General features: G+C 49.1%; 2 protein-coding genes and 1 pseudogene across 2 annotated transcripts; 1 reads left to right on the forward strand and 2 right to left on the reverse strand.

Moving 5' to 3' along the window:
- The first annotated feature begins 3,419 nt into the window (after positions 1–3,419).
- Positions 3,420–6,449, forward strand: LOC136508710 (uncharacterized). The gene has a single exon (XM_066503460.1). It carries the CDS (start codon positions 4,239–4,241, stop codon positions 5,193–5,195), a length of 957 nt encoding a protein of 318 aa, XP_066359557.1. The 5' UTR covers positions 3,420–4,238; the 3' UTR covers positions 5,196–6,449.
- A 4,341-nt stretch (positions 6,450–10,790) lies between these two features.
- LOC136507310 (uncharacterized) lies at positions 10,791–11,528 on the reverse strand. Its single transcript, XM_066502076.1, has one exon. The coding sequence runs from the start codon at positions 11,526–11,528 to the stop codon at positions 10,791–10,793; it is 738 nt and encodes a 245-aa protein (XP_066358173.1).
- A 106-nt stretch (positions 11,529–11,634) lies between these two features.
- On the reverse strand, positions 11,635–12,778 carry LOC136507311 (uncharacterized; annotated as a pseudogene).
- Between the last annotated feature and the right edge of the window lie 13,695 nt (positions 12,779–26,473).

Genomic DNA, 26,473 nt, shown 5'->3' on the forward strand with positions numbered 1-26,473 from the left:
AAAAAATTCGTCTCGCAAATTAGCCACAATCTGTGCAATTAGTTATTTTTTCGTCTATATTTAATACTTCATGCATATGTCCAAACATCCGATGGAACGTAGACTAAAATTTTCCAATAAGAACCAAACACCCCCTAAGTCTTCAGCTAGTTTAGTTTAGTGCAGTCATCTGCTTCCGCGTACAAAAAGACGGAGGCAAAGCACGGCAGCTGCAGGCCGTAGCTGCTACGAACAGCAACGACACGACGGCGACGACGATCCCAACCTTCGTCGTCTTCGCCATATGCCGCTGCCGAGAAATTCGCTTTCCCTCACTGCGGCGGGCGGCGACGTCTCGCCGCGGCTGGCGGTGACGGTTAGAGACGCGCGGCCCGGGCTCCCTCATGACGACCTTGTTGCCGACCACCACGGCGTTGGTGACCCTTTGCACGTTGCTGTTGTTCACATAGATGTTGACGCACTGCCCGCCGCCGCAGCTGCAGCGGCGGCAGCCCGACACCGACGCCGCCGGGGCGCGGTGTGCGACGACGGACATGGTCACCCCATCCTCGTGCAGCCCTCGGCGGCAGCGAGGCGGCCCCAGCTTGGCCAGGAGGCGCGGCCGTTGTCCCCTGCTCCAAACTGTGTCACCGCCGGCATCTCAAGGCCGCCGGTACCTCTGCTGCAAACAAGGATGAAGCCGAAGCTGACGGAGGACAGAAGGGGGCAGCTGCGCCGGAGAAGGCATATTCCTCAAATGAAGTGGCCCAAGAGAGAGCTACACGGCCCAGGAAGCCGAACCCCAAGATCTCTGGACCGGAGTGGGCCAAGTGAACTACTGGCTCTGCGTGGCCCATGTCAGAGGCAGCTTCCTGGCTCCTTCTTGTAACGGCAAGGAACGAGAGGAGATGGGGAACTTGGACACTACTCTCAACCGGAGGCTTTTACCTGTGTATCCTTAAAAAAGATGCCACATTTCTGCGTACCCCTCAAAAGTTGGTCGTCACCTACGTGCCATCGCTCGAACTTTTCTTTTCCCTCATGCCATTCCGTCGGCATTTGCTCCTAACGGTGGGTAACGGCTCTGGAGAATGACTCAGTTGCCCTTGGGCTTGTATGGGTGTCTGAACTTTTTCGTTTCCCCTGTGCCATTGCCAGGCCAATTTTCATTTCCTCTGTGCCATTACTGTTCATCGGAGCCTACTCCTATTGTCCAATCGTGACCTACTCCTACGGTCCTGCACGATTTCTTTTAACTATCGGAGAAAAATGGTGCTGTATTTGCACTGCTATCATTTCAACTCTCTCATCAACGAGCCTTGCCTTGATCCACATGATCCAAGAAGATAGCTAGTTAGCCCTGCATCCCTGGAGCAAAAGAATAAGCCCTGTCAGCAGCGAACCACTGTCCAAGGCAGCTGCCAGCCAGACAGCCCGCTCAAATTCTCACCCCACGCAAGACCCCAAACCACACTACTGTTGACACGTTTGGTGTGGCTAGCCTCCACCTCGATCGATCGATCGTATTCGTCCGCACGTACCTACGCACGCACGCGCACGGGGTCGGCGGGAGACGCCGCATCGGGATCTATAGTTTGATTAATTATTTTTCTAGATATATGTACGGCATGGAGTACATACGTACTAATAATGTAGATTATACGGCCGGGAGTAATATTCTTACGACGTATAGTTTGAGACAGAGGAAGTATGTATCCTGTTGAGTTGTCTGCCTCCATCAGCGATGCAAAGACCGTCGATCCGGACAGTTGTCTCGTGGCAGATTATATATATATATATATATATATATATATATATATATATATATATATATATATATATATATATATATATATATATATATATAGCATGCGTGGCAAGCAAGGTCACGGTCGCCGCACATGACACGCCCATTATTGGCAAACTAGCTAGCAAAATATAAAAGATGATGGCATCTGCCTGCATGTATTAGCTAGTCGTTGCTACATACACATGAGGCCATTATATTGGCCTTAGTTTGCAAGAGATGCATGGCATGCAACTGAACTTAAGCCGCACGTCATGGCACGGACGGATGATGCATCCGCCATTCCGGCCCATCTCTCGCGCCTGGCCTGATTCTGTACGCTACCTCCAGGTGACCAGGCCTTGACATGTGCGTGACCCGTGTCGTGTCGTGACGTGTTATTGGATGATGGAGACGTGCATGGCCATGGCCGGGCGTACGCACGCACGCACACTTGGACGGACGGAGAGGACAGGTTCTGTCTGCCGCCTTGCCCTGCGCTCGCTTTTCTCGTCGTCCTTTGGAAGGGAGTCGGGAGTCAGGAGAGATTTGAATGCATGGGCACAGAGGCCTTGTTTAGATCACCTCTAAATTTCAAGTTTTTTCACTCTCTCTATCATATCAATTTTTGGACGCATACATGGAGCATTAAATGTTGGTAAAAAAATAACTAATTGCATAGTTTAGTTATAAATCACGAGACGAATCTTTTGAGCCTAGTTAGTCCATGATCGGACAAAGTTTGTCAAATACAAACGAAACGTGCTACAGTGTCCAGATTACAAAAATTTGCAATCTAAACAAGGCCGGAGTATCCGGTACGGTTGAGTTCACCGTCTTTGTTTTACAGCAGAGCTCACCGTCTTTGACGATGGCTTTTGGTCCCACATGGAGATTTGCATGCATGCACGCACAAGTGCGCGCGACTTCGTGCAATTTATCATGCATGCATGCTGCCACAGTGATACATTTTTTTTGAGAGAGAACACAGTGATGCATTTATTTGTGTCACTGCACGTAGAGCTACTAGGCACCAGAGCTACCACATACCTGACGCAACTGATCATCTGGCATCCGCGTTTCACATTTTGCTTTGCTGGACTCGGATCCGAGGGCACGTACGTGTGCATCCATACGCCAATAAAACAGCTAGCATGCATGTTGTGCACTGTTGCACTTTGCACTGTCGAAATTAATTGAACATGTAAACAGACGAATCGATCTCGCAAAAAAAAGCATACACCGTACCAGTGCACCAACAGTATACAGGTTAATAAACAACAGTAGTACATTCAATCAAAGTACTGTGCTCAGTAGTACGTGTACGTGCATGCATGGCCCCTGCAGTTCATTTCTTGAAAATATGTGTACGTGCGTCGGCCCCTCCAGCGCACGTTCAAAAAAAGGACCGACAGGCTTGAAAATATGGCCCCTCCGGCGCTCATTGCAATGATCCAGGGGCAATGATGGTATTTTTCTAGTCCGGTCCCACATGTCAGAGCCGCCAAACGGTCAACACCTAACAGAATGCCGACGGAATGGCATGAGGGAAAAGAAAAGTTCGAGCGATGGCACGTAGGTGGCGACCAACTTTTGAGGGATACACAGAAATGTAGCATCTTTTTTAAGGGTACACGGGTAAAAGCCTCTCTCAACCGCACCTGAAGGTGTCGGCGGCAGCGGCGAGCGCGGCGATCGCCGGCGTCTCGAGTCCTTGTATCCACCAGCTACTGAAATTACCCTATACACGTAGTAGTCTGGTAACATCTGGTATCAGAACCAACAACCTGGCTCACGACCAACCAAATCACCATTACCATATACCCGATTCCAATCCATGGCGACTCCCGAAGAGCAGTACGAGCAAATCCTTGCCCTGCTGAGCGCGAACCAGAAGGGGATCGCGGAGCTGAAGGAGTCCATGAGCGAGGTGAAGGTGGCAAAGGCCGATCTGGATGCTTGGAAGCCGACCGTGGACCTCCACGTCACCGGGCTGGAGCAAGCCTTCCACGACCACGGTGACCGCGTGGAGCTCCTCTTCTCCGGCAGCTCATCCCCCGAGAAGAAGGAGGCGCACTCTGAGCATCCTGCACCGGAGCCAACCCAGGCCGGGATCATGTTGATGCCAGGTTCCGCCCATCTGGAACCGACCCCGTCCGGGGCGGTGTCTGGGCCATGTGGCCATCGACAAGAGAATCATCACCGGAGTGTCGGACATGGGATGGTGTATGCCATCCTAGATCCGCCTCCGGCCACAGGTGCAAAGAATCTCCACCAATTGACTCCAATTCCTTTTAATTTGGATGGTTCTGCATCTGGTGATCACGTTTGTCAGCCATTCCCCGCTTCAGCCATACCCTAGTTTAGTTTTCCCCAATTCGATGGTTCAAATCCTCGGTTGTGGGTAACTCAGTGTGAAACCTATTTCGATGTGTATGCCACCCCTCCTCACCTTTGGGTTAAGATAGCTACCATGAACTTGATAGGATCAGTTGCACTTTGGTTTCAGTCTAGTAGAGCCTCTATCCTTGCTATGAAGTGGGATGCTTTTGTTCTAGCTGTTTCCAATAGATTTTATAAGGATGAGCATAACCATTTGCTTAGACATTTTTTCCACGTTAAGCAAACTGCTACTGTCTCTGAGTACATAGAGCAGTTCAGTGAGATTATCCGGCAACTCCTTGCTTATGATCCCACCATAGCTCAATTTGTTATCACTAATAGATTTGTTGATGGGTTGAAAAAGGAAATTAGAGCTGTTATTATGGTTCATAGACATCGAGATCTGGATGCTGCTAGTTCCTTGGCATTATTGCAGGAAGAAGCCTCTCAAGACTCAGTTACAAGGAAGAGTGAATTGGGATTATATCCTAGAAAGACTAATCAAGAGCAGTCAAGAACACCTTATGCTCAAGCTCCAAATTACAACAAGACTCTTGAAGAGAAGAAGGGGAATGAAGGTACCAGAACCAAGACAGGAGAAGATAAACTTTTTGCTCTGAAGTCCTTCAGGCGAGCCAAAGGCCTGTGTTTCAAATGTGGTGAGAAATGGGGCCCTCAGCACAAGTGCCCGACACAAGTTTCATTACATGCCATTGAAGAATTGTGGAAATGGGTTTCTGATGAAGGAGAGGGTACAGATCAAACTAGTTGTGATGACTCTGACTCTGGGGAAGATCTTATGGCTGTATCTGTCCAAGCCATGAATTGCACTGAGGGGTTTAAAACCATCAGGCTGAGGGGTCATATGAATGGTAAGGAGGTATTCATGCTTGTTGACTCTGGAAGCTCTCACAGTTTTGTGGATGATCGACTGGCTACTCATATCAGTCCTTGGCAACCCTTGCCACAATCAATGAGGGTGAAAGTTGCAAATGGAGGTGTTATTAGTTGCACTCATGAGCTATCTCAGCAACTTTGGGCTGTGTAGGGATATACATTCTGTACAACCATGAAGATCATTCCATTAAGTGGTTATGATGTTATTTTAGGAATGGATTGGTTAGAATCTAACAGTCCAATGGAGATACACTGGGTTGAAAGGTGGCTGCAATTTTAGTATCAAGGTTAGAAGGTTAAGTTATAAGGTCTGGCATTAGGAGTTACTGTGGGTCCTCCTGTATCCCAGTTTCAGCTACAAGCCTTTGACAAAAATGACTCCATTCTTTATGTTGTCCAGTTGCAGTCCATGCCTTCCCCCAATTCTGATACTGATCCTAAAGACAGCATGCCTGAAGATCTATAGCAACTGTTGCAATAGTTTGCTACTGTCTTTAATCCACCCACTGGATTACCTCCTCCAAGGCCAGGGGATCACAAAATACCCTTGCTGGAGGGTGCTCAATCATTTTGCCTAAGGCCATATAGATATAACCCTGCTCAAAAGACAGAGATAGAAACTCAAATTAAGGAAATGCTGGAGAAGGGATGGATCCAAGAAAGCATGAGTCCATACTCCTCACCTGTCTTGCTTGTCACGAAGAAGACCGGAGATTGGAGGCTCTGTGTTGACTATAGGCTTCTGAATGCAATGACTGTCAAAAACAAGTATCCCTTGAATTGAAGAGTTACTTGAAGAGTTGCATGGAGTTACCTGGTTCACATCCCTTGACTTGTGTTCGGGATTCCACCAGATAAGGATGGCAGTTGGAGAGGAATTCAAAACAGCCTTTCAAACACATAGTGGCCACTATGAGTACAGGGTCATGCCCTATGGAGTTACAGGAGGTCTTGCTACTTTTTAGACTGTTATGAATACAGTACTACATCCACTGTCGAGAAAGTGTTCAGTGGTCTTTATTGATGACATTCTTATTGTGTGGGGGGGTACGACCCCGGATACCCACGGTAGACCACATGGGCTGCGCCCCTAGGGGCGGGCCAGCCCACAAGACGAAGCCTTGCGGGGCATGACTTTGCTCGGCGCCTCCCGCAAGACACCACAAAGATATCCTGAAGATACTACGAGATCTGTTAGAATACGTATGATCCCAAGATTTTTGTAATTTGTTATTACTTTCCGGTTATCTCTCAGATCTAACTGACTTGTAACTCTGCCTCCCGGACTATATAAGGCGGGTAGGGACCCCCTCCAAACACACGCAATATCATACGATAGTCAATACAATCAAATAGACCATAGGAGTAGGGTATTACGTCATACTGATGGCCTGAACCTATCTAACTCGTGTGTCTCTGTTGCCTTCTTATTCTTGATTACACGCCTCTGTACCGATCAATCTACCTTCATGGGATACCCCTCGGAGGACTGTCGATAATATTCTGTCGACAGTTGGCGCGCTAGGTAGGGGAGTGCGTGCTGTTTCTATATCGAACAAGATGGTATGTTCCATAGGCTCTTCGTCCCTCCCGTAGCCCGGCTAGATCTTCACGATTGGATCGATCTTGTGGCTCATCAACGCTGATGGAGTCAGAGAGCTCATTGAGCCAGTGTAGATTGATTCTGCGTCGATCACCAACACCTACGACTACAGATCCGATCTCAAAACCGCCTCCGAGGTCGTCTTCATCGACAACTCGTCGCTCGCTTCCTCGCTACCAGAGGAGGCAGATCAACAAAGATGATCTGATCACATCCATCGATCAGGTTAGTTAGAAGCTCGCCGATTGCCTCTCCATCACCGAATCGGCTCTGGACACTCTGGTTCAGCGCCGACCACCCTCCAATCCAGATCTATCGAAGGCTGCTCGATAAACTCCAGGGGTTACAGCCCTACCCTTCGGGCTCAGCAACATCGTCGCCACCTACCAAGATGCCCTAAGGGGCAAATTCACCAACCAGGTTGGAGATGTCCATCCTCTCGCCGACCAGATCGCCGACCAGGCTCCACTGGCCGTCAACATGCTGCACGTCGGCCGATGCCTCGGAGCATCCCTCCAAACCATCTTGGAGGAGAATTCGGACTCCGAGTCCTAGGGCTCTATGGAGACCATCGCCGAAATCACTACCGAACTACTTCCTCTCCCTCCTTTCTGTGGCGGTGCAATCTTCAACATCAGCGTCGACAGCCCCCCTCGGAACGGCGAAACCAAGGAGGAACGCGTCGCTCGCGAGAACTGAAACGTCAACCGTGCGCAGCGCCGAGCAAACGAGGCTGCCCTTGCGATTGCTAAGCAGCACCTTGACTCGCAAGGAAGGCCACTCCAATGCAACCTCGATGATGAGTTTGTCCGTGTTGATGGCCACGACATCTACAAGACTCCAAGCGCCAATCTAGCAGTGGCCGCCAACGAGCTCGCCCGGCTCCCGTAGATACCAGAGGTCGCTAAGGTCGCCGCCATGCTTAAAGCAGAGCACTATCAGGTCAACGAGATCCGCCAGGATCAGAGACCTTCATACTCCACAACCTCGATTCGCTGATCAGCCATGCCAAGATTCGATCGTCGCCCAAGTTGCTTCACCGACCAGCTCCGCGACGATAGGCAACCCCTCTAGGGTGGAGCTAGGGGCAACCGCATTGAACATCACCGCCAACACGACCAGGAGGTCGACCAGGGCGTCCGAGTGCACCTCAACAATCTTTGAGATGCGCGATGATGTATCAATGAACACCGCTTCGGTCGCCATGAAGAAGTACGCTGCCGCCAAGAGTACGAGCAAGAGTATGGTAACCCGGACTCAGCTCTCGAGCCGCTCAATGTCGGCAACGCTGCAGACGACGGTGCCGACAACCCCAAAGGGCCCCCAACATTCATGAGGGCGCTCCAAACACTTCAGTGGCCTCGTGGTTTTAAAATCACTAGGGTCGAGTCCTACGAGGGAAGGATGAACCCAACACAGTGACTACAGGCTTACGCCACTACTGTCCGCGCCGCTGGAGGAGACACTAGTGTCATGGCAAATTATCTTCCCATCATGCTCACGCTAACCGCCATGAACTAGTTCACAAGCCTTGCCCCAGACTCCATCGGATCCTCAGAAGAGCTAAAAAAAGTCTTCAACGACAATTATATGGCTACGTGTACTCGGTCGAGCACCAAACATGATCTCGACTGCATCTCCTAGAAGCCGTCTGAGCTCCTCCGAAGCTACATCAGATGATTTTCCGAGATGAGGAATTCTATTCCCAACATCACGAAAGCTGAGGTTATCACCGCCTTCATCCGAGGACTCCATCACCGCGAGCTTCGCTCCAAGTTCAACCACAAGCCACTTAGAGGGATTGGCGAGATGATCACGACCGCCAACCAGTACGCCAATGATGAGGAAGCCGAGGTGCGCTTCAATGAGGATGCAGGCACTCATCGCCCAACCCGCCGCTACGACGACCGCCCTAACGACCGATGCCACAACGACTGCCGCTACGACAACCGCAGCTACCATCGTGACAGCGGCCGTGATCGGCCAGAAGGATCCAAGACTGGTCAAAATAGCCGCCGCCGGCCAGACCACATCGTCGTCGCCATTAATGAACCTCACGCCAAGCGCAACTACGATGAGCAGTACAAGAAGATCCTCGATGGCCTGTGCCCTCTCCACAAGAACGCCAAACATAAGATGAAGGACTGCCTCGGCTTGGCTAAGGAGTTTCAGGACAAAAAGCCAGACGACGACACCAATGATGGAGTCAGAGGCCGCCGACCACCTAGGGGCAATAATAATGCCTTCCAGGATCACAGCAAGGTGGTCGCCACCATCTTCGGGGGCCCCATCTCCATCGAGAGCAGAAGAGAACGGAAGCTCGCTGCCCGGTGGGTGCTCGCCGTCACTACGGAAGACGCCATAACCAACCCTAGCTATCGTCCCTGGTTCGAGGTCCCCATCACCTTCAGCAGGGCCAACCAGTGGGCGGACATCCCCTACATAGGGCATTTCCCCCTCGTCCTCGATGCAACCGTCTAGAAAGTGCTTTTCAGAAAAGTGCTCATCGATGGTGGGAGCGCTCTGAACATCCTCTTCGCCGGAGCCCTAAAGGAGTTGGGCCTCGGGATAACTGATCTCACACCCTTAGACTCCTTCTGGGTGTGGTACTTGGCAGGGCATCCAAATCGCTTGGAGAGATCACCCTACCAGTACAATTCGGCACGGCAAGCAACTATCGTGTCAAGCACATCAACTTCTACATCGTCGACTTCAACACCACCTACCACGCTATACTTGGTTGGCCAGCTCTGGCCAAGTTCATGGTTGTACCGCACTACGCTTATCTGGTGTTGAAGATGCCTTCGCCTATAGGAGTCCTGGCCCTATGGACCAACCTCTCCATCGCCTACGCTTGTGAGACAGAGAGTCTCACCCTCACCGAAGCCACCGACCTCTCCATCCAGATGGCTAGTGTGGTCACCGACGCCAAGACGGTGCCCGTCGATGACCTAGAGATCCCATCGCTTGAGCCTCCTGGTGCTTTCGCCAAGTCCAAGGAAACCAAGGAGGTCGGTCTCGGCCTCAACGACCCCTCCAAGACCGTGAAGATTGGGGCTCACCTCGACCCCAAATAGAAAAGCGCGCTTGTCTCCTTCCTACATGCCAATGCTGACATGTTTGCTTGGGAACCTGTAGACATGTCAGGGTACCATAGGAGAAGATCGAGCACTCCTTGAATGTCTCACTGACCGCCAAACCGATCAAGCAGAAACTCCGCCGATTCGCGCCAGACAAGGAGGCTATTAGGGTAGAAATAAAACGGCTCCTAGCTGCTGAATTCATAAAAGAAGTATATCATCCTGAGTGGTTAGCAAACTCTGTTCTTGTTCAAAAAAATAATAAAGAATGGAGAATGTGTGTTGATTACACTGATCTTAACAAACATTGCCCTAAAGACCCCTTCGGTCTGCCTTAGATAGATGAGGTTGTAGATTCCACCACCGGCTGTGAACTGCTCTCCTTCCTCGACTGTTACTCTGGCTATCACTAATCTCCGTCAGGGAAGAAGACTAGATCAAGATGTCGTTCATCACGCCCTTCAGTGCGTACTGCTACACCACCATGTCCTTCGGACTTAATGCTGGGGCAACCGATCAAAGGGCCATCTAGATGTGCCTCAATCAACAAATCAGCCACAACATCGAAGCTTACATCGATGATATGGTCGTCATGTCTAAGACTGCCGACAATCTTATCACCGACCTCGAGGAAACGTTCGCCAACTTAAAAAGGTACCAATGGAAACTGAACCCTTCAAAGTACACCTTTGGAGTTCCGTTCGGTATACTGCTGGGCTACATCATCAGCGTCCGTGGCATCAAACCCAACCCCAACAAGGTCTCCGCCATCACCAACAGTGGCGGATCCAGAAACGGACCAAGGGGGGGGCTAAACAACATAGGCCAAAAAAAATTTGCTCGTTGGACACAGTACACTAATAAGCATAGAATTAGATAATTGATTCAAAGTGCTCAAAGTCAAAGATACATAGAATTATGATAATAAGCATAGAAAAGTACCAAATACAAGTCTTCCATCTTCAAGAATTCACACCACTTGAACCGCCACGCTCAATGCTACATAATTTTTAAATGTCAAACACTTCTTCAATAACCAAGATAACAAATACAAAGAAAAGCTCTAAAACAATACGCACCTTGGGACCTTAGGTGGCAAGTTTATCTTACGGTTTCTTAAGCCTTGAAAGCGCTTTAAAATTTTATCATCTTCAATGGATGCAAACAAATCCCGCTCAATATAGCATATCATGCTATTATTCATCCAATCATCATTCATTTTATTCCTCCTGTCGGTCTTGATAATATTCATAGCAGAGAAGGCTCTTTCAACTGTTGCTGTTGCCACGGGCAATATCAATGCAAGCTCAATGAGGCGATACACCAAAGGAAAATATGTATGTCTATCAGTTTTAACCATCTTCTCAGCAAGGCCACCAAGATCAATACAAGAGCAAAATTCTTCATCATGTTTGACTTCATCCATGAAATTTTCAAGCTCAGTTCTTAGCTTTTCACATTCATAATCACTAAAGTCAGCATAATAAATCTTAGCAAGCTCAACTAATTTCTCTATCTCAAAGTTGGCAAACTCATTTGTCGGATCAAGACAAGCAACACATCTCAATAGTTGAGTTGATCTTTCTGGAAATCGATTGTTCAACTCACAAATTATTTGATCAAGGACAACATTGAAAATCCCATGATGAATATGATGGTAGTAGGTCACATATTTGGCTCCACGACATTTTGAACGACCTCTCATTGGTATCATATCTTCCATATTAGGAATGTCTATATTGTGTTTGGCAGCAAAGGCTTTTGTCTTCTCTAAAAGATCATCCCAACCATTTTCCCTCATGGCATTTATATTTCTCATCACAGAACCAATCAATCCTATTGCACGAACAATGTTTTGATTTTTCTTTTGCAAACATTGTGATAGGTCTTGAGTTATCCCCAATACTCTAATCATCAGATGCAATATGAACATAAATTGAAATGACTCCATTTTTTCTATCAATCCAGATGCTATAGTTTTTTTCCCCATCAGTACCATCATCACTAATATTCTCTAACACCTCAAGCACAGGTTCCCACATGAGCATAAGACGTACTAATGTTTTGTGATGTGTACCCCATCGTGTATCACCAGGCCTAGCAAGACTAGTTTCTTGGTTTTTCCCTCTCCCAGGAGATATTTCACCACTATCTAATTGCTGAACAAGAGTATCATGGTGTTTTTGGAGAAGTTGATCTTTTCTCTTGCAAGAAGCACTAACAGTATTGACAACTGAAGTGACATAATTGAAGAAATCATCAGTTGAAGCACAACATCTGGCTACAGCAACTACCACAAGCTGCAATTGATGAGCAAAACAGTGGATGTAAAAAGCAAAAGGGTTTTCATTCAATACCAGCCTTTGTAACCCATGAAACTGCCCTCTCATGTTTGAAGCTCCATCGTATCCCTGTCCTCTAACCTTGGCTATAGATAACCCGTATCTTGCAAGCATAGAAACCAATGCTTCCTTCAGTGAAGATGATGTGGTGTCAGAAACATGTTGTAGGCCAAGGAACCTCTCAATCACACTTCCTTTATCATTGACAAACCTATAAAACAAAAGGAAACATAGTGTTAATTGGAAGCCACAAAACAAAAGAAATGAAATACACGAATAGATGATATATACCTCACAACCACGGCCATTTGTTCCTTAATTGATGCATCACGAGCCTCATCAACAAGCACCGCAAACCAACGATCTCCAATTTCACTCTTAATTAATTCACTTGTCTCCTCTGCACAAGCCCTTACCAAATCTTTTTGAATTGTTGGACAATTCATTTGATTATTCCCTGGAGCATTCTCAGCTATCACAAGTGCAGCCTTAGGATCCTTCTTTCTATACCAATCAAGCATCTCCAAAAAGTTCCCTTTATTTTTAGATGTTTTAGACTCATCATGCCCACGAAATGCCAGAGCTTGCAAAAGAAGAAATCTAGCAATGCCTAACATTATAGTTAAACGAGCTTTATATGCCTCCTCTTCTGCTGCAGTTGTTACTGCCCACACATGTTCTACACTTTGCCTTTGATTTTTGAAATCATTTGCTCGTTTTCTTGCTGCACTATGGTAGCCATCAATTGATTGAGTATGCTTCAGCAAAGAAGCCTTTCCCTTTTTCCAATTTTTGAACCCTACTCTGGTGAATGTCTCATTATCAACAAAATTGCTTGCTGGTGGTGGCTTAAAGAGGTAGCAATAAAAGCAATAGGCTGAATCCTTGGCAGGACTGTACTCTAACCAATCAAATTGAGTAAACCATGATTTAACAAAACCTCTAGTTTGAGTTTTACCCGCTGTTCTTTCATACTCACAATTTGGTTGATATGGACTCATCTGTAAATATGCTCTCCTAGCATCATCCCTAATATCATGGTGGAATTCATCAATTGGCTTTCTAAGACCTGGATCAGCAACTATATCATTCATATCAAGCTCAATGCGGGGTCTTTTTTGCACAACCCGACTCTCTTGAGTAGAAGTAGAAGCATCTTTCTTAGCAAAAAATTTTTCCATTCTACAACTGCAAAGTAAAACCAATCGGATCACTGACTGAAAAAAAATTCTCAACCTGTCAGCCTGTCTACCACAAGCTGCAATCGGATCCTGCGTCAGTCTACCACAACATCTGGCTACGAAGCAGTAGTTGAGCTTATTACCTGAAGCGAGCTGGGAGCCGCCACCCAACTGTGTCGTCCCCGTGAGATGGCTGACGATGAAGCAGACTAGCAGAGGGAGACGACGAGGGCAACCACCACCACTGCGACGCCGACGCCCGTCCTCGCTGGCTGCAGGCTGCCGGCTGCACGCTGCTGGCTCCGGCCGCCCGGCGCGGCGGTGCCCGTCCTCGCTGTCGCTGGGCGCTGGGCCGCTGGCCGATGCGCAGAGCAGAGGGGGCGGGAGGGGGGCGAGGCCGCGAGGGGGCGAGGAGCGAGGGGAGGCGCGACGCGCGAGCAGGCGAGCCGCGATCCCGCGAGGAGGCGCGGCGGGCGGCGGCGGGGCGCGATGCTGCGCCTGCGCGAGGAGAAGCCAGAAGCGGTCTGCTCTGCGCCTCTGCTGGCCGTGAGTTTTGGGCTGGGCTAAAGCCTGTTAAAAAATTTTTGCAGCCCACGGGGGGGGGGGCTGCAGCCCCCCCAGCCCCCCCCGTACGTCCGCCAATGATCACCAACATGAAATGGCCAACATGCGTTAAGGATATACAGAAGCTTACAGGCTGCATGGCTGCTCTAAGCCGCTTCATATCGCGCCTCGGTGAAAAGGGACTACCGTTCTTCAAACTCCTCAAGGCCTCCGAGCACTTTTCCTGGTCGGAGGAGGTAGACACAACTTTCGAGCAGCTCAAGTTGTTCCTAACAAAGCCTCCGATCATGACAGCACCATGGCCAGACGAAACTCTCCTGATCTACATCGTGGCTACCTCTCGCATCGTCAGCACAACCATTGTCGTCGAACGCGAGGAGGCCGGGCATGCCTATAAGGTGCAATGTCCGGTATACTTCATCAGCGAGGTCCTTAACGAGCCTAAGACTCATTATCCTTAGGTCCAAAAGCTGCTATACGCCATTCTGATTACATCGCGCAAGCTCCACCACTACTTCGAGTATTACAACATCGTCGTGGTCACCGAGTTCCCTTTGTGGGGCATTCTCCGCAACAAAGAGGCCAACGACCACATCATCAAGTGGGCTATGGAGCTTGGCACTTACTCCATCGAATTTAGAAGCAGGCCTACCATCAAGTCTCAGGCGCTCGCTGATTCCATAGCTGAGTGGACCGAGATCCAAGAGCCCATCGCCGCTACTTGCCCCGAGCACTGGGTGATGTACTTTGACGGCGCTCTCAACATCAACGGTGCTTGTGGGGGCATTTTGTTCATCACACCGACCAAGGATAAGCTTTGATATGTTCTCCGAATACATTTTTCGGCCTCCAACAACGCCGCCAAATACTCGTGTCTCCACGGACTTCGTATAGCCGTTGAGCTCGGCGTCAAACACCTCATGGTATACGGGGACTCCACGCTAGTCATCAACCAGCTCAACAAAGACTGGTCCTGCTCCAGTGACAAGATGGATGCATATTGCGCTGAAATCAGGAAGCTTGAAGGAAAATTCTATGGTATCGAGTACCACCATGTGGTACAAGATCAAAATTAGCTCGCCGACCACCTATCCAAGTTAGGCTCCTCTCGCGCCGTGATTTCGCCGGGGGTCTTCATTCAAGATCTTTTGGCGCCATCCATTAAAAAAGAGAAGGAAGTTTAGGAAATTTCCCCCACCGAGCAGCTGGTACTTACGGTACCTCCGCCGGCCACCGATTGGAGGGAACAGTTCATCAAATACCTCACCAGCGCCGAAGTACCCACCGACAAGACTGAAACCAAACGCCTAATCCATCGAAGCAAGCATTACGTGCTGGTGGACGACAACTTGATGAGGAAAATATGCCAATGAAGGGATACCGCAGAAATGCATCACCCAAGAAGAGGGAGTGAAGCTACTTCTCGAAATTCACTCTAGTTCCTACGGCAACCACGCGACCTTAAGAAACCTAGTCGGCAAAGCTTTTTGAGCTGGTTTTTACTGGCCCATGGTTATCTCCGATGCAGAAGACCTCGTCCGACATTGTGAAGGATGCCAATTTTTCACCAAGCAAATACATGTGCCGACACAAGAACTGCAGACCATCCCAGCTTCTTGGCCCTTCGTATGCTGGGGACTAGACATGATCGGGCCTTTCAAACCAGCGCCAGGTGGTTTCTGGTATGTGTATGTCGCCATCGATAAGTTCTCCAAGTGGTTCGAGTATAAACCACTTGTCTCGGCTACTGCAAAGAAAGCAGTCGAGCTCTTTGAAGATATCGTCCACAGATTTGGTCTCCCGAACAGCATTATCACCGACCGAAAAGCACATTCACTGGTCATCATTTTTGGGACTTATATGAAGACCGATGCATCTCCGTTAAGTACGTCTCTATTGCCCATCCTAGAGCCAACGGCCAGATCGAACGGGCAAACGGCATGATCCTTGATGCCCTCAAAAAGAGGCTATATCAGAAAGAAGAAAAGCATCCGGGCAGATGGCTCAAAGAGCTACCAGCTGTGGTCTGGGGACTGCGCACTCAACCTAGTCGCAGCACCGGTGTGTCCATATTTCTTGGTCTACGTTTCAGAAGCCATACTACCAGCGGACATTGCTTTTCGAGCACATAGGGTGGAAAATTATGATGAAGAGCAAGCCGCAGCTGTTCGGACAGAGGATGTCGACAGGGCTGAGGAGGAACGCCTGATCACCTGCATCCGCATAGCGAAATATCTAGAAGGGTTGCGGAGATACCACAACCGCAACATCAAAGGTCATTCATTTGCTGTCGACGACCTCGTTCTCTACAGAAAACAAAAAACCGAAGGGATGCACAAGCTCTCCTCCCCCTAGGAAGGGCCTTACGTCGTCAAAGAGGTTACCCGACCAGGGTCTTATCGGCTATGTGACTTGGATGGAATTGATATCCCCAATTCATGGCATATCGAGCACCTCATACGTTTCTATCCTTGAAACGCTCTAGATATGTATTCTCCACTCCATGATGAATAAAGTTTTGGTCACCATAATTTGTCTCCATTTTTCTCCATTACGATTTAATCTCCACTTATGGTCGCCGAGCTCTAAGCTACTCCTTAACGAACTCCAATATGAGATCACCATAACTGCTCCGCTACGATTCTCCATATCTCCAACATGTGATCGCCGTAAACGCTCCGCCACAATTCTCCATATCTCCAACATGTGATCGCCGTAAACGCTCCGCCACGACTCTCCATATCTCCAACATGTGATCGCCGTAAACACTCCGCCGCATTTCTCGACATCTCTAACATGTTTCGTCGACCATCGAGCAACACATGTTCTGTTCTATGCTCTATGGAGAAGACCCAGTCTCCGATCTCTCCCTACACGTGCTAAGGGCTCCGCGCTCTGCGTTATGGGTGGTCGGCTGTGGTTCCTTGGTCACGCCTGTTCCTCCTACACGTGCACGGACTCCGCACTCGACGTTATGGACTATGGGCTAGCCAAGGCTGAGAGCTCAGTGAAGAACTAACTGCTTGGACGCCACTTATACTACGTATAATTGCGTTAGGGTTAATACAACGATTTCTTCACCGCAACACCACAAACTGCATAAACATGCACATGTCAACATTTATACATACACACAAATGTCTGTCTACACCCTTGCGCATTTTAACTACTCTATTTAGTTATTACAGCATACTCTCCGAGCAGATCACCGAGCTTCGCCATCGCCGTCCGTCTGGTCGAATAGGTCGATGTAATCGGCCAGCTTCTTCGCCACGTCCTCCACCTCATCCTCTAGCTACTGGTTCTCCGCCTCGCCCATCTCTCCGGTGAATCTGGCCCCTATCGCCTGAAGGTCAATGACTAGGTAGTGGGACCGAACCACCGCAAGGGCGTGAGTAACGGCGATAACAATGGTGTCGCGGTTGAAGCTCTTGAAGTTCTCCCACGCCACCTTGTACCTCTCGATGATGGTGTTCGAATGCGGTGGCCTGCTGTCGGGTTGAGGAGCCGCCTCCAGCTCGATGCAGTCAAGCACCGGTTTGACCCTAGCGACGACGGCGTCGAACTTGTCCCTTTGGGTCCTGGCCTCCAGCACTAGCACATCAAACTATGCCTTGACCCTCCGACGGTAGTCTGCAAGCATTACAAGGTTCCATCAAGCAAGGAAATTACTCCAACAAGATCTTCGACCAAGAAGTACTCACCTTTCAGCTCCTCGGCTAGTTTGTCTACTCACCCTGACTCCTTCGTCTTCTCCTCTCGAAGTTGCTCGACGGCTTGGCGCAGCTGGTCGAGCTCCGCATCTTGCTCTACAAGCACAATAGCCGTCAGCAAAAATATGGCTGTTCAACAATTCAAGGCACATTCGCCGATAAGCCATACCTGCTTTCTGCTTAGATACGTTCCTGAGCTGCTCGGACTTCCGCTCCAGTTGCTTGGAAGCAGTCGACACCTGGTTAGAGATAGAGGCCAGCTGCTCGGACCTACCACACAGCTGCTCGGACACGGTCGCCAGCTGCTCGGATAGGACGCCCTTCTGGTACTCTAGGTCCCACGCATTGGACTCAGCAAGGTCTCGCTCGCGCTGGGCCCTCTGGATGTTTTTCTCCATAAGTTTCATCGCCTCTTTGAGTTTTTCATTCTCCTCGGTGAGGGGCTCCATCCTCTTTATTAGCTGGCGTCGCTGCTCGGCAGTATGAGTCATCCCTTGCAAAAACGCCAAGACTATGAAGAAGAACCATCTCCAACATCATAGATGAGCATTACTAATGTAGTACTGACCTTGATCTGCTTCATTACTCTAGCAAGGGCGGACTCCAGTCTCCTGAGCTCCCTGGTGGTGTCTTCCACCTCGACAACCACCACCTCGTCACCGCGCTTGCGGAGGATTTGGATAGCTTGGGGTCGAGGTTCATCATGCTCAATCTCTTCTATCTTGTCCTCCACCATAGCCGGAGGCACCATCTAGGGGCTCGGTGGCTGGATAGCGTGTCCGACCATGCCTTCCGATGCCTCACGGAGCGCCGTCTGCTCCTCCAGCACCGTAGGCTTCTCCGCTTCAACCTTCGATGCGGCATTGGCGACTCCAGCCTCTGTTCTCGAAGACCTGGCGGCTGATGTTGTTGCCCCGGGCTTCGTCGCCGGCCCATCCGCCTTCCGCGCCAACTATTCACCTCCGCCAAGTCCATCGGCAGCGGCGGTTGACTCCTCCGCAGGCCGCCGAGCACCTAGGGACTCTAGGATGGGGTCTATCGGCATCTCCTCTACCTTGGGACTAGCCTTCAGTTGCTCGTCAGTCTTGATAGGCTGGGTCAGATCCTCCGCACGCCTCACGCTGCATCAGATCAGCTCGTCAATCGCCAAAAAGGGGGATAAGGATATGACAACCAAATAACTCCAAGACAAGGGTACTTACGTAGCGGCTTTTTGGTAGATTTTTTTGAACCGGCGCTGCCTACCCGATCCCCCAGCCGTGGCCTTGGAGTCGATTCCTACGTCTTGGGGTGGAGGTCTCACGGTTTCTGTCGTCGACCTCTCCTCCACCCGCTGCTCCAGGACTCCCTCCGCTCGCCGCTCTAGAACTCCCCTTGCCTGCTGTTCGAAGACTCCCGTCACCTGTTGTTGGGGGACTTCTTCTCCTCCCTTCGATTGTTCCTCTGTGCGCGTGGTGCACGGAGGCGCCTTCGTGCTCGGTGGTGGAGCCACTAGAACTTCGTCGTCATCCGACCACTCAGACATCGCGGTATTCTGCATCCGAGTGGTCTGGTCACTGCCAAGCGAGATGTCTCCTGGCTTGAGGGGAGTGGCACCCGCCATCTTTCTCTTCTTCCGGGCTAGCTCGTCTACCGCTGCCCTCTTCCCCCGGACCTTCTCCGACGCTGAGGATGGACTCTCCGATGAGATGCTGATGGCTTCCTCCTCAGGCTACGTCGATGACCAGGCATCTACTACCTATGACCAATCGCCCCTCGGCGCGCCCGAGAAGTACACCACTCTTTCCTACGAATGGATCTTTGCATAAGTGAATCAGTCCACTACTCGGCAACGACAAAAAAAGCATCAGGAACACACAATTGAGATATTTACCTGAGGAGACATATTCTTGCAGTGAAAGGGTCTCGTCTGCCCTAGCAAGTTGAACGAAGCAAGTGGAGCGAATAGCTCTGCGGCTCGCTCCTGCACAATGTCCCTCGACAGCATCTCCGTCCTTTCTCAGGTACCATGGGTCTCCCCTTTGAAATCAAAGGCTGCGTGGGCCCTCTCCTTGCAGGGCTAGACGCGGCGCACTATGAAGCTCGCCGCCACCAGTCCACCATTGGTCTTCACGCCCTTTATTAAGCCGAGGAGCTCCCTCACTTGCTCTATGTCAGCACTGCTTGGTTTCTCCGACCAGCTCTTTTGGCTCTCCGGGATGTGGTCGACGTCGTAGCAGATTGCAATGTGGCTCTGCTTCATGTAGAACCATCTAGCATTCCACCCCTTCAGTAGTATTCAGTGGAACAGTGATGTATTCGCTCACCATCCCATCCCGGAGTTGCAAATATATGCCACCGACCACCTTGGAACCGCCGCCGCCTTTCTTCTTCAACCAAAATAGATGTCTGAAGAGGTTGAAGTGCGGAGGAATCCCCAGATACGCTTCATAGAAGTGGATAAAGATCGAGATGTGCAAGATGGTATTTGGGTGGAGATTGCACAGACTAAATGCCCAGAACTCCAACAGATCCCTCAAAAATGGATGAACAGGAAATCCCAATCCCTCGCCAGAAATAATCCTCAAACACCACTACTTCATCAGTGTGGGGCATTGGGAAGGGCTCACCGCTGGCTGGCTACCATTCGGCGGTGATGCGGTCAGGAAGAACGTCAGCCTCCACCAATCTGTTGAGCTCTGCCTCCCCCGTGCGCGACGGCACACACTCTTCGTCATGGCTGGCTCTGACGCTTGCCTTCTTTGGGTTCGCAGCTCCCCTTTTAGGCGTCATCTTTCGAATCTGGATGGAGACTGGTGGTGGAAGCGCGCGTGGATGTGGATCTAGAAACGCGAGGGCTGAGGAGAAAGATGAAATGGCAAAGTGGCAAAGGTGGGAGCACGGGGTGCGATGACATAGTTATAAAGCACTCCCCCACCCTTTCGTATTCGAGGGTTCTTGGGAAACCGCTCCCATGATTTGCGCCTTTCTGAATTCTCCGCAACAGCAAGGTGGGCCGTTACCTGGGCTTTTCGTGAAACTGTGACCCTTATCGCCGATTTATCTCTGCAATTTGTTACGGCTCGCCAAATATTCACCGACTTCTCCACCAACCGTTACGGCTCAGTAATTACTACTGTACAACCATTAGTCTGGTATTTTCTTCGTGATTTAATTTCTCCAAAATTTCCTCTTATGGCTCGGGGACTGCGTCAGCACTACGTCTCGGTTCCTCACCGCATTGGGGACTTTCTCCTGTTGACCGCTGTTTCTGACCCTGGCACCACATGACTACGTCACCTACTGTCAGGCTTGGGGACTAAGTGGGCACACTTTACCTTACGGTGAATGTGTTTTTTTGCCTCGGGGCTACGTCCGAGGACTGGCTGCCTGCTCGGTTGGTTTTTTACTATTCTTCTACTTTGGACCCTGACACCACATGACTACATCATCTACTGTTAGGCTCAGGGACTAAGTGGGCACACTTCACCTTGCGGTGAGTGTGCTTGCTTTAATCTGGAAGACTCCATGCCTCTTGAAGCTGAAGAAGACTATCTCCCTTTCTCATGGTCGGACTCTAAGTGGGCACACTTGGTCCACCGTGAAGAAATTTTTGATTCTAAACTTGAGCTCCTTACACCCTTATGGCAAGCTGTACTTGGGATACGCTGCTCGGCGATGGTTCACACTGCTCGGCAATGGTTCACACTGCTCGGCGATGGTTCACATTGCTCGGCAATGGTTCACGCTGCTCGGCAATTGCTCACAACTGCTCGGCAACTCATCACGGTGGTCGGACCATGAGTTTGACTGCTCGGCTTTGTTCGTACCTGCTCGGACAAGCTCAAGATGGCATTGCACAACGGGTACAAGACGCTCAGGGACTAGCTGTGCGGGGTATGACCCCGGATACCCACGACAGACCACATGGGCTGCGCCTTTAGGGGCGGGCTAGCCCACAAGACAAAGCCTTGCGGGGCACGTCTCTGCTTGGTGCCTCCTACAAGACACCGGGAAGATATCCTGAAGATACTACAAGATCTGTTAGAATACGTATAATCCTAAGATTCATGTAATCTATTATTACTTTCCGGTTATCTCTCAGATCTAACCAACTTGTAACCCTGCCCCTCAGACTATATAAGGCGGGTAGGGGACCCCTCCAAACACATGCAATATCATACGATAGCCAGTACAATCCAATAGACCACAGGAGTAGGGTATTACGCCATACTGACGGCCTAAACTTGTCTAACTCGTGTGTCTCTATTGCCTTCTTGTTCTTGATTACACGCCTCTCTGCCTATCAATCTACCTTCGTGGGATACCCCTCGAAGGACTACCGACGATATTCTGTCGACACTTATCTACAGTAAGACTTGGGAAGAACATTTGGAACACATTCAAGCTATACTTACCCTTTTGCAACAACATGGCTTCCATATTAAGATTTCCAAGTGCTATTTTGCAAAAAAGGTAGTAAAGCTACCTCAGTCATATTGTCAGTGAACATGGTGTGGCCATAGACCCTTCAAAGATTAGTACTATCAAAGAATGGCCTCAACCTGAGAATGTGAAGGACCTTCGAAGCTTTCTGGGTATGGCAGGGTATTATAGAAGGTTTGTGCCCCAATTTGGAATGATTAGCAAACCCTTGACAAATCTTCTCAAAAAGGGCACAATCTTTGTCTGGACATCAGCTACAGAAGCTTCCTTTCAGGCTCTCAAGTAGGCACTCATCTCGGCCCCTGTATTAGCAATGCCAAACTTCACCCTACCATTCATAATAGAAACATATGCTTCTGCTACAGGCATAGGGGCTGTTTTACAGCAGCAGGGTCATCCTATTGCCTATGTCAGTAAGGCTTTGGGGGTTAAGGCACAAGGTTTATCAACCTATGAGAAAGAGAGTTTAGCCATCCTGATGGCTATGGATCACTGGAGGCATTATTTGTAAACATCTCCTTTTATCATTCTTAATGACCAACAGAGCCTGACACACCTTGATGATCAGAAACTTTCTACACCCTAGTAGCATAAGGCACTTACCAAGCTTATGGGGATGACCTATAAAATCATTTATAAGAAGGGCAGTGACAATAAGGTTGCAGATGCACTATCTAGACTTCCTACTTCTCCTACCTTAGACATATTTGCTGTCTCTGTCATTAAACCACTTTGGTTGGAAGATATTTAGAAGGCCTATGATTCTGACCCACACTGCAGTAAACTTCTTGCTGAGCTAGCTATGTCATCTTCCTCTAGCCATTATTCATTACAGGATGGTCTCATCAAGTATAAGGGTAGGATTTGGGTAGGAGCTAATCAAGCTATGCAGCTTAAATTGCTTTCGGCTCTGCACACCAGTGCATGGGAGGTCACTCCGGGTAGGGTCACATACAAGTGAGTGAAGCATCTTTTTGCATGGCCCAAGCTGAAACTCATAGTGCAATAGTTTGTGGAGCAATGCACGATCTGTCAGCAGGCAAAGTCAGAAAGGGTGGCTTATGTTTTCTTGCCCCTTTACCAATTCCTGAGGGAGCCTGGCAAATGGTTACACTGGATTTCATTGAAGGCCTTCCAAAATCAGCCTCATACAACTGCATACTAGTTGTGGTGGATAAGTTCTTGAAATATGCTCACTCCCTACCATTATCTCACCCCTTCACTGCCTTGCAAGTAGCTATTACATTTCTCAACAATGTGTTCAAACTACATGGGTTGCCTACAGCTATGGTTTCTGATAGAGAGAAGGTGTTTACCAGTAACATTTTGTAGGAATTGTTCAAGCTCTTGGGTATTGATCTGAGAATGAGCAGTGCATACCATCCATAGATAGACGGACAAACAGAGAGAGTAAATCAATGTCTGGAAACTTACCTCCGCTGTTTTGTGCATGCCTGTCCAACCAAGTGGTCTCACTGGCTACAATTAGCCGAATACTGGTACAACACATCATTTCACTCTTCTCTTGGCAAGAGTCCCTTTCTAGTCTTGTATGGATATGAGCCGTGCCATTTTGGGATTGACATCTCCCAAGCCTATCAATCTTCTAAACTTCAAGATTGGCTACAAGACCGAGAGCTTATTCAGCAGCTTGTCAAACAACACCTTATCAGGGCTCAATCTAAGATGAAGTTCCAAGCCGACAAGCACAGACTGATATGGTCTTCAACATTGGAGACTTGGTGTATCTTAAAGCATAGCCTTATGTGCAGACCTCTCTGGCCCCTCGTTCTTCAAACAAGTTGGCTTTTCGCTTCTTCATGCCATTCAAGATAACAGAATGTATTGGCGCTTCTGCTTATCGTCTGCTCCTGAAATCATATTGCCATATTCACCCCATTTTTCATGTGTCACAACTCAAGCGGGCCATTCCAGCTTCTGAATAGGTAAATGAACTTCATGATTCTGACCTTGAGCTGCAGGTAATTGATATTTTGATATTTTTTCCTAATTAATGCAAAAGAACTATACTTCTTCCTGAGGAAGAGCATTGCCTATCCTTTTCTTGGATTAGCAAAACCCCAAAGTGCATATTAGGACACAAAATTAAAGGTACCCACAGTCGCTGAAATGACAGTGGGCATCACAGAGGGAAATCATTGTATTATCTATAAGGAAAGTAAGCCAAATGATATGGGTTCATCCATAAAGGACAACATAATGAAATTGGCAGCTATGTGGCATGACTACTCTATGCGACAATATACCGGCTAGTAGCAGCGTATATGTCACACCCCACTGAAAGGTCGAGATGACAGACTAGAGGGGGGGGGGGATTGAATAGTCCTTTCTAAATTTAATCACGCCAGCTAACCGAAACAAATCCGGAATTAAAACAATCGGTCTAGCCAAGACTACACCCCTCTATCGAAGTTCACAAGCACCTTATAAAGATCCTAATTAGGCAACAAAGGTGCCGGGCTAGCTAGAGCTCACCTATCCAATTCTAGGAGCAAGGTCACACAAACCTATGCCACTAGCATTTTGCACACCGGGGAGCTCCTACACAATTCTAGTAAGCAAAAGCACAAAGCTCCTAAGCTCACTAGCAATGCTCAATAACAAGGCAACCAATGCCAAATTAGAGAGCGTAAATACTTAGCTACACAAACTAAGCAATGTGACTAACAAGGTTACACAAACCAAATTAGCCACGCAAGGGAGCTACTTCTATGCTACACAAGCAAGAAGGTAACTAGTGAGCTACACAAGCTAACTAATTACAAGAGCTACTACACAAGCACAATGTATATGAAAGTAATTACAAGCTTATGTAAGGGGATTGCAAATCAACGGGAAGAACAATGTTGACACGATGATTTTTATCCCGAGGTTCACGTGCTTGCCAACACGCTAGTCCCTGTTGAGACAAGCTCCAAGGTTACCGTCAGTCCTCTTGCTAGTGGTGACCCGCAAGTCACACTCTTCCACGTGGAGTGCTTACCACAAGCTCTAGCACTTGACCTGACCGGACCACTTGTCGCCCTTCGCGTCTCGCTCTACTAGAGTTGCTCTTCGCGGCTCCCACGGGGCGAGCACAATGCCCTTCACAAAGCTCTTCTCCGGAGCACCGCACAAGCTTCTTGCGGGCTTCGATGGAGACCACCACCAAGCTGTCTAAGAGGTGACAACCTCCAATAGTAACAAGCACCACCGGCTTACAATTCGATCACCTAGTGCCACTCGATGCAACCTCACGATGCAATCGCACTAGAATCGCTCACTCACTTGATCGGATGAACATTATCAAGCTCAAGTGAGTTAGAGGGCTCCCAAGCACACCTACACAAGCCACCAAGGCTCAAGGGTGCTCAGTTCTTTTCTCCTCACGGCCAAAGGCCGACCAATACTTCTATTTATAGCCCCATGGGCTAAAATAACAGTTACCCCTACACTGGGTAGATTTTGGGCTGACCGGATGCACCGGTCGGATCGACCGAACGCACCCTGCCAACGTCCGATCGCGCTATGTCATCCACGTGTCGCTCTGCGTTCAACCGGAGCCACCCGATCTCAATGGTAACTTCACGCGCCAACGGTCAAGTTGCAATCGGATGTAGCACAGCGAGGATGACTAGACACACCACCGCCTGAGTCCGGTCGTTTCCAAAGAGCTCCCTGAGCCTCTGTTTTGCAACCGGATGCGTCCGCTCCTGCACGATCGAACGTAGACCAGCGTCCGATTAGCTCTGTGCTTGCGCGCCAACTCTAGCGCCGCCTACATCACCGTACGTCACACGCGACCGGACGCGGCCCCTGCGTGTCAGGTCACTTTCAATGCCAGCATCTGGTTGAGGCCAGCGTTCGGTCACTCATAGTGACGCCTTCTCATCTTCATTTCTTCACCGATTTGATCCTCATCAACTCCAACTTCTTCTCCTTTGTAAATGTGCCAACACCACCAAGTGTACACCACCATGTGTATGTGTGTTAGCATTTTCACAATCATTTTCCAAAGGATTAGCCACTCAACTTGCCATGCCACTCGATTCTAGCAACGATGCAAAGTTAGATCACTCGAGTGGCACTAGATGACCGATATGCAAACAAGTTTGCCCCTCTTGATAGTACGGCCATCTATCCTAAACCCGGTCATAAACTTCTCTACACACCTATGACCGGTGAAATGAAATACCCTAGGTTATACCTTTGCCTTGTGCATTCCATTCCATCTCCTCCATTGTTGTTGCAACACATGCACCAACACGATCAATAATGATATGATCCACTTCATATCATCACGTGATCATATTGGTTCATCGATCTTGACTTCACTTGCTTTTCACCGTTGCCTTCGTCCATCGGCGCCAAGTCTTGCTCAAGCTTCACCGCCACGCGGTCCATCGCTCCAAAGCCTCCAACTTGCCCTTCACGCTTGCAACCGGTCCACCAAGCCAAGTCATGTCTTGATCTTCTCCACCTTAATCACATGACTCAATGTCATGTCTCATATGCAATGAG

The sequence above is a fragment of the Miscanthus floridulus genome, chromosome 15 (assembly GCF_019320115.1).
Source record: "Miscanthus floridulus cultivar M001 chromosome 15, ASM1932011v1, whole genome shotgun sequence".
NCBI classification, from domain to species: Eukaryota; Viridiplantae; Streptophyta; class Magnoliopsida; order Poales; family Poaceae; genus Miscanthus; species Miscanthus floridulus.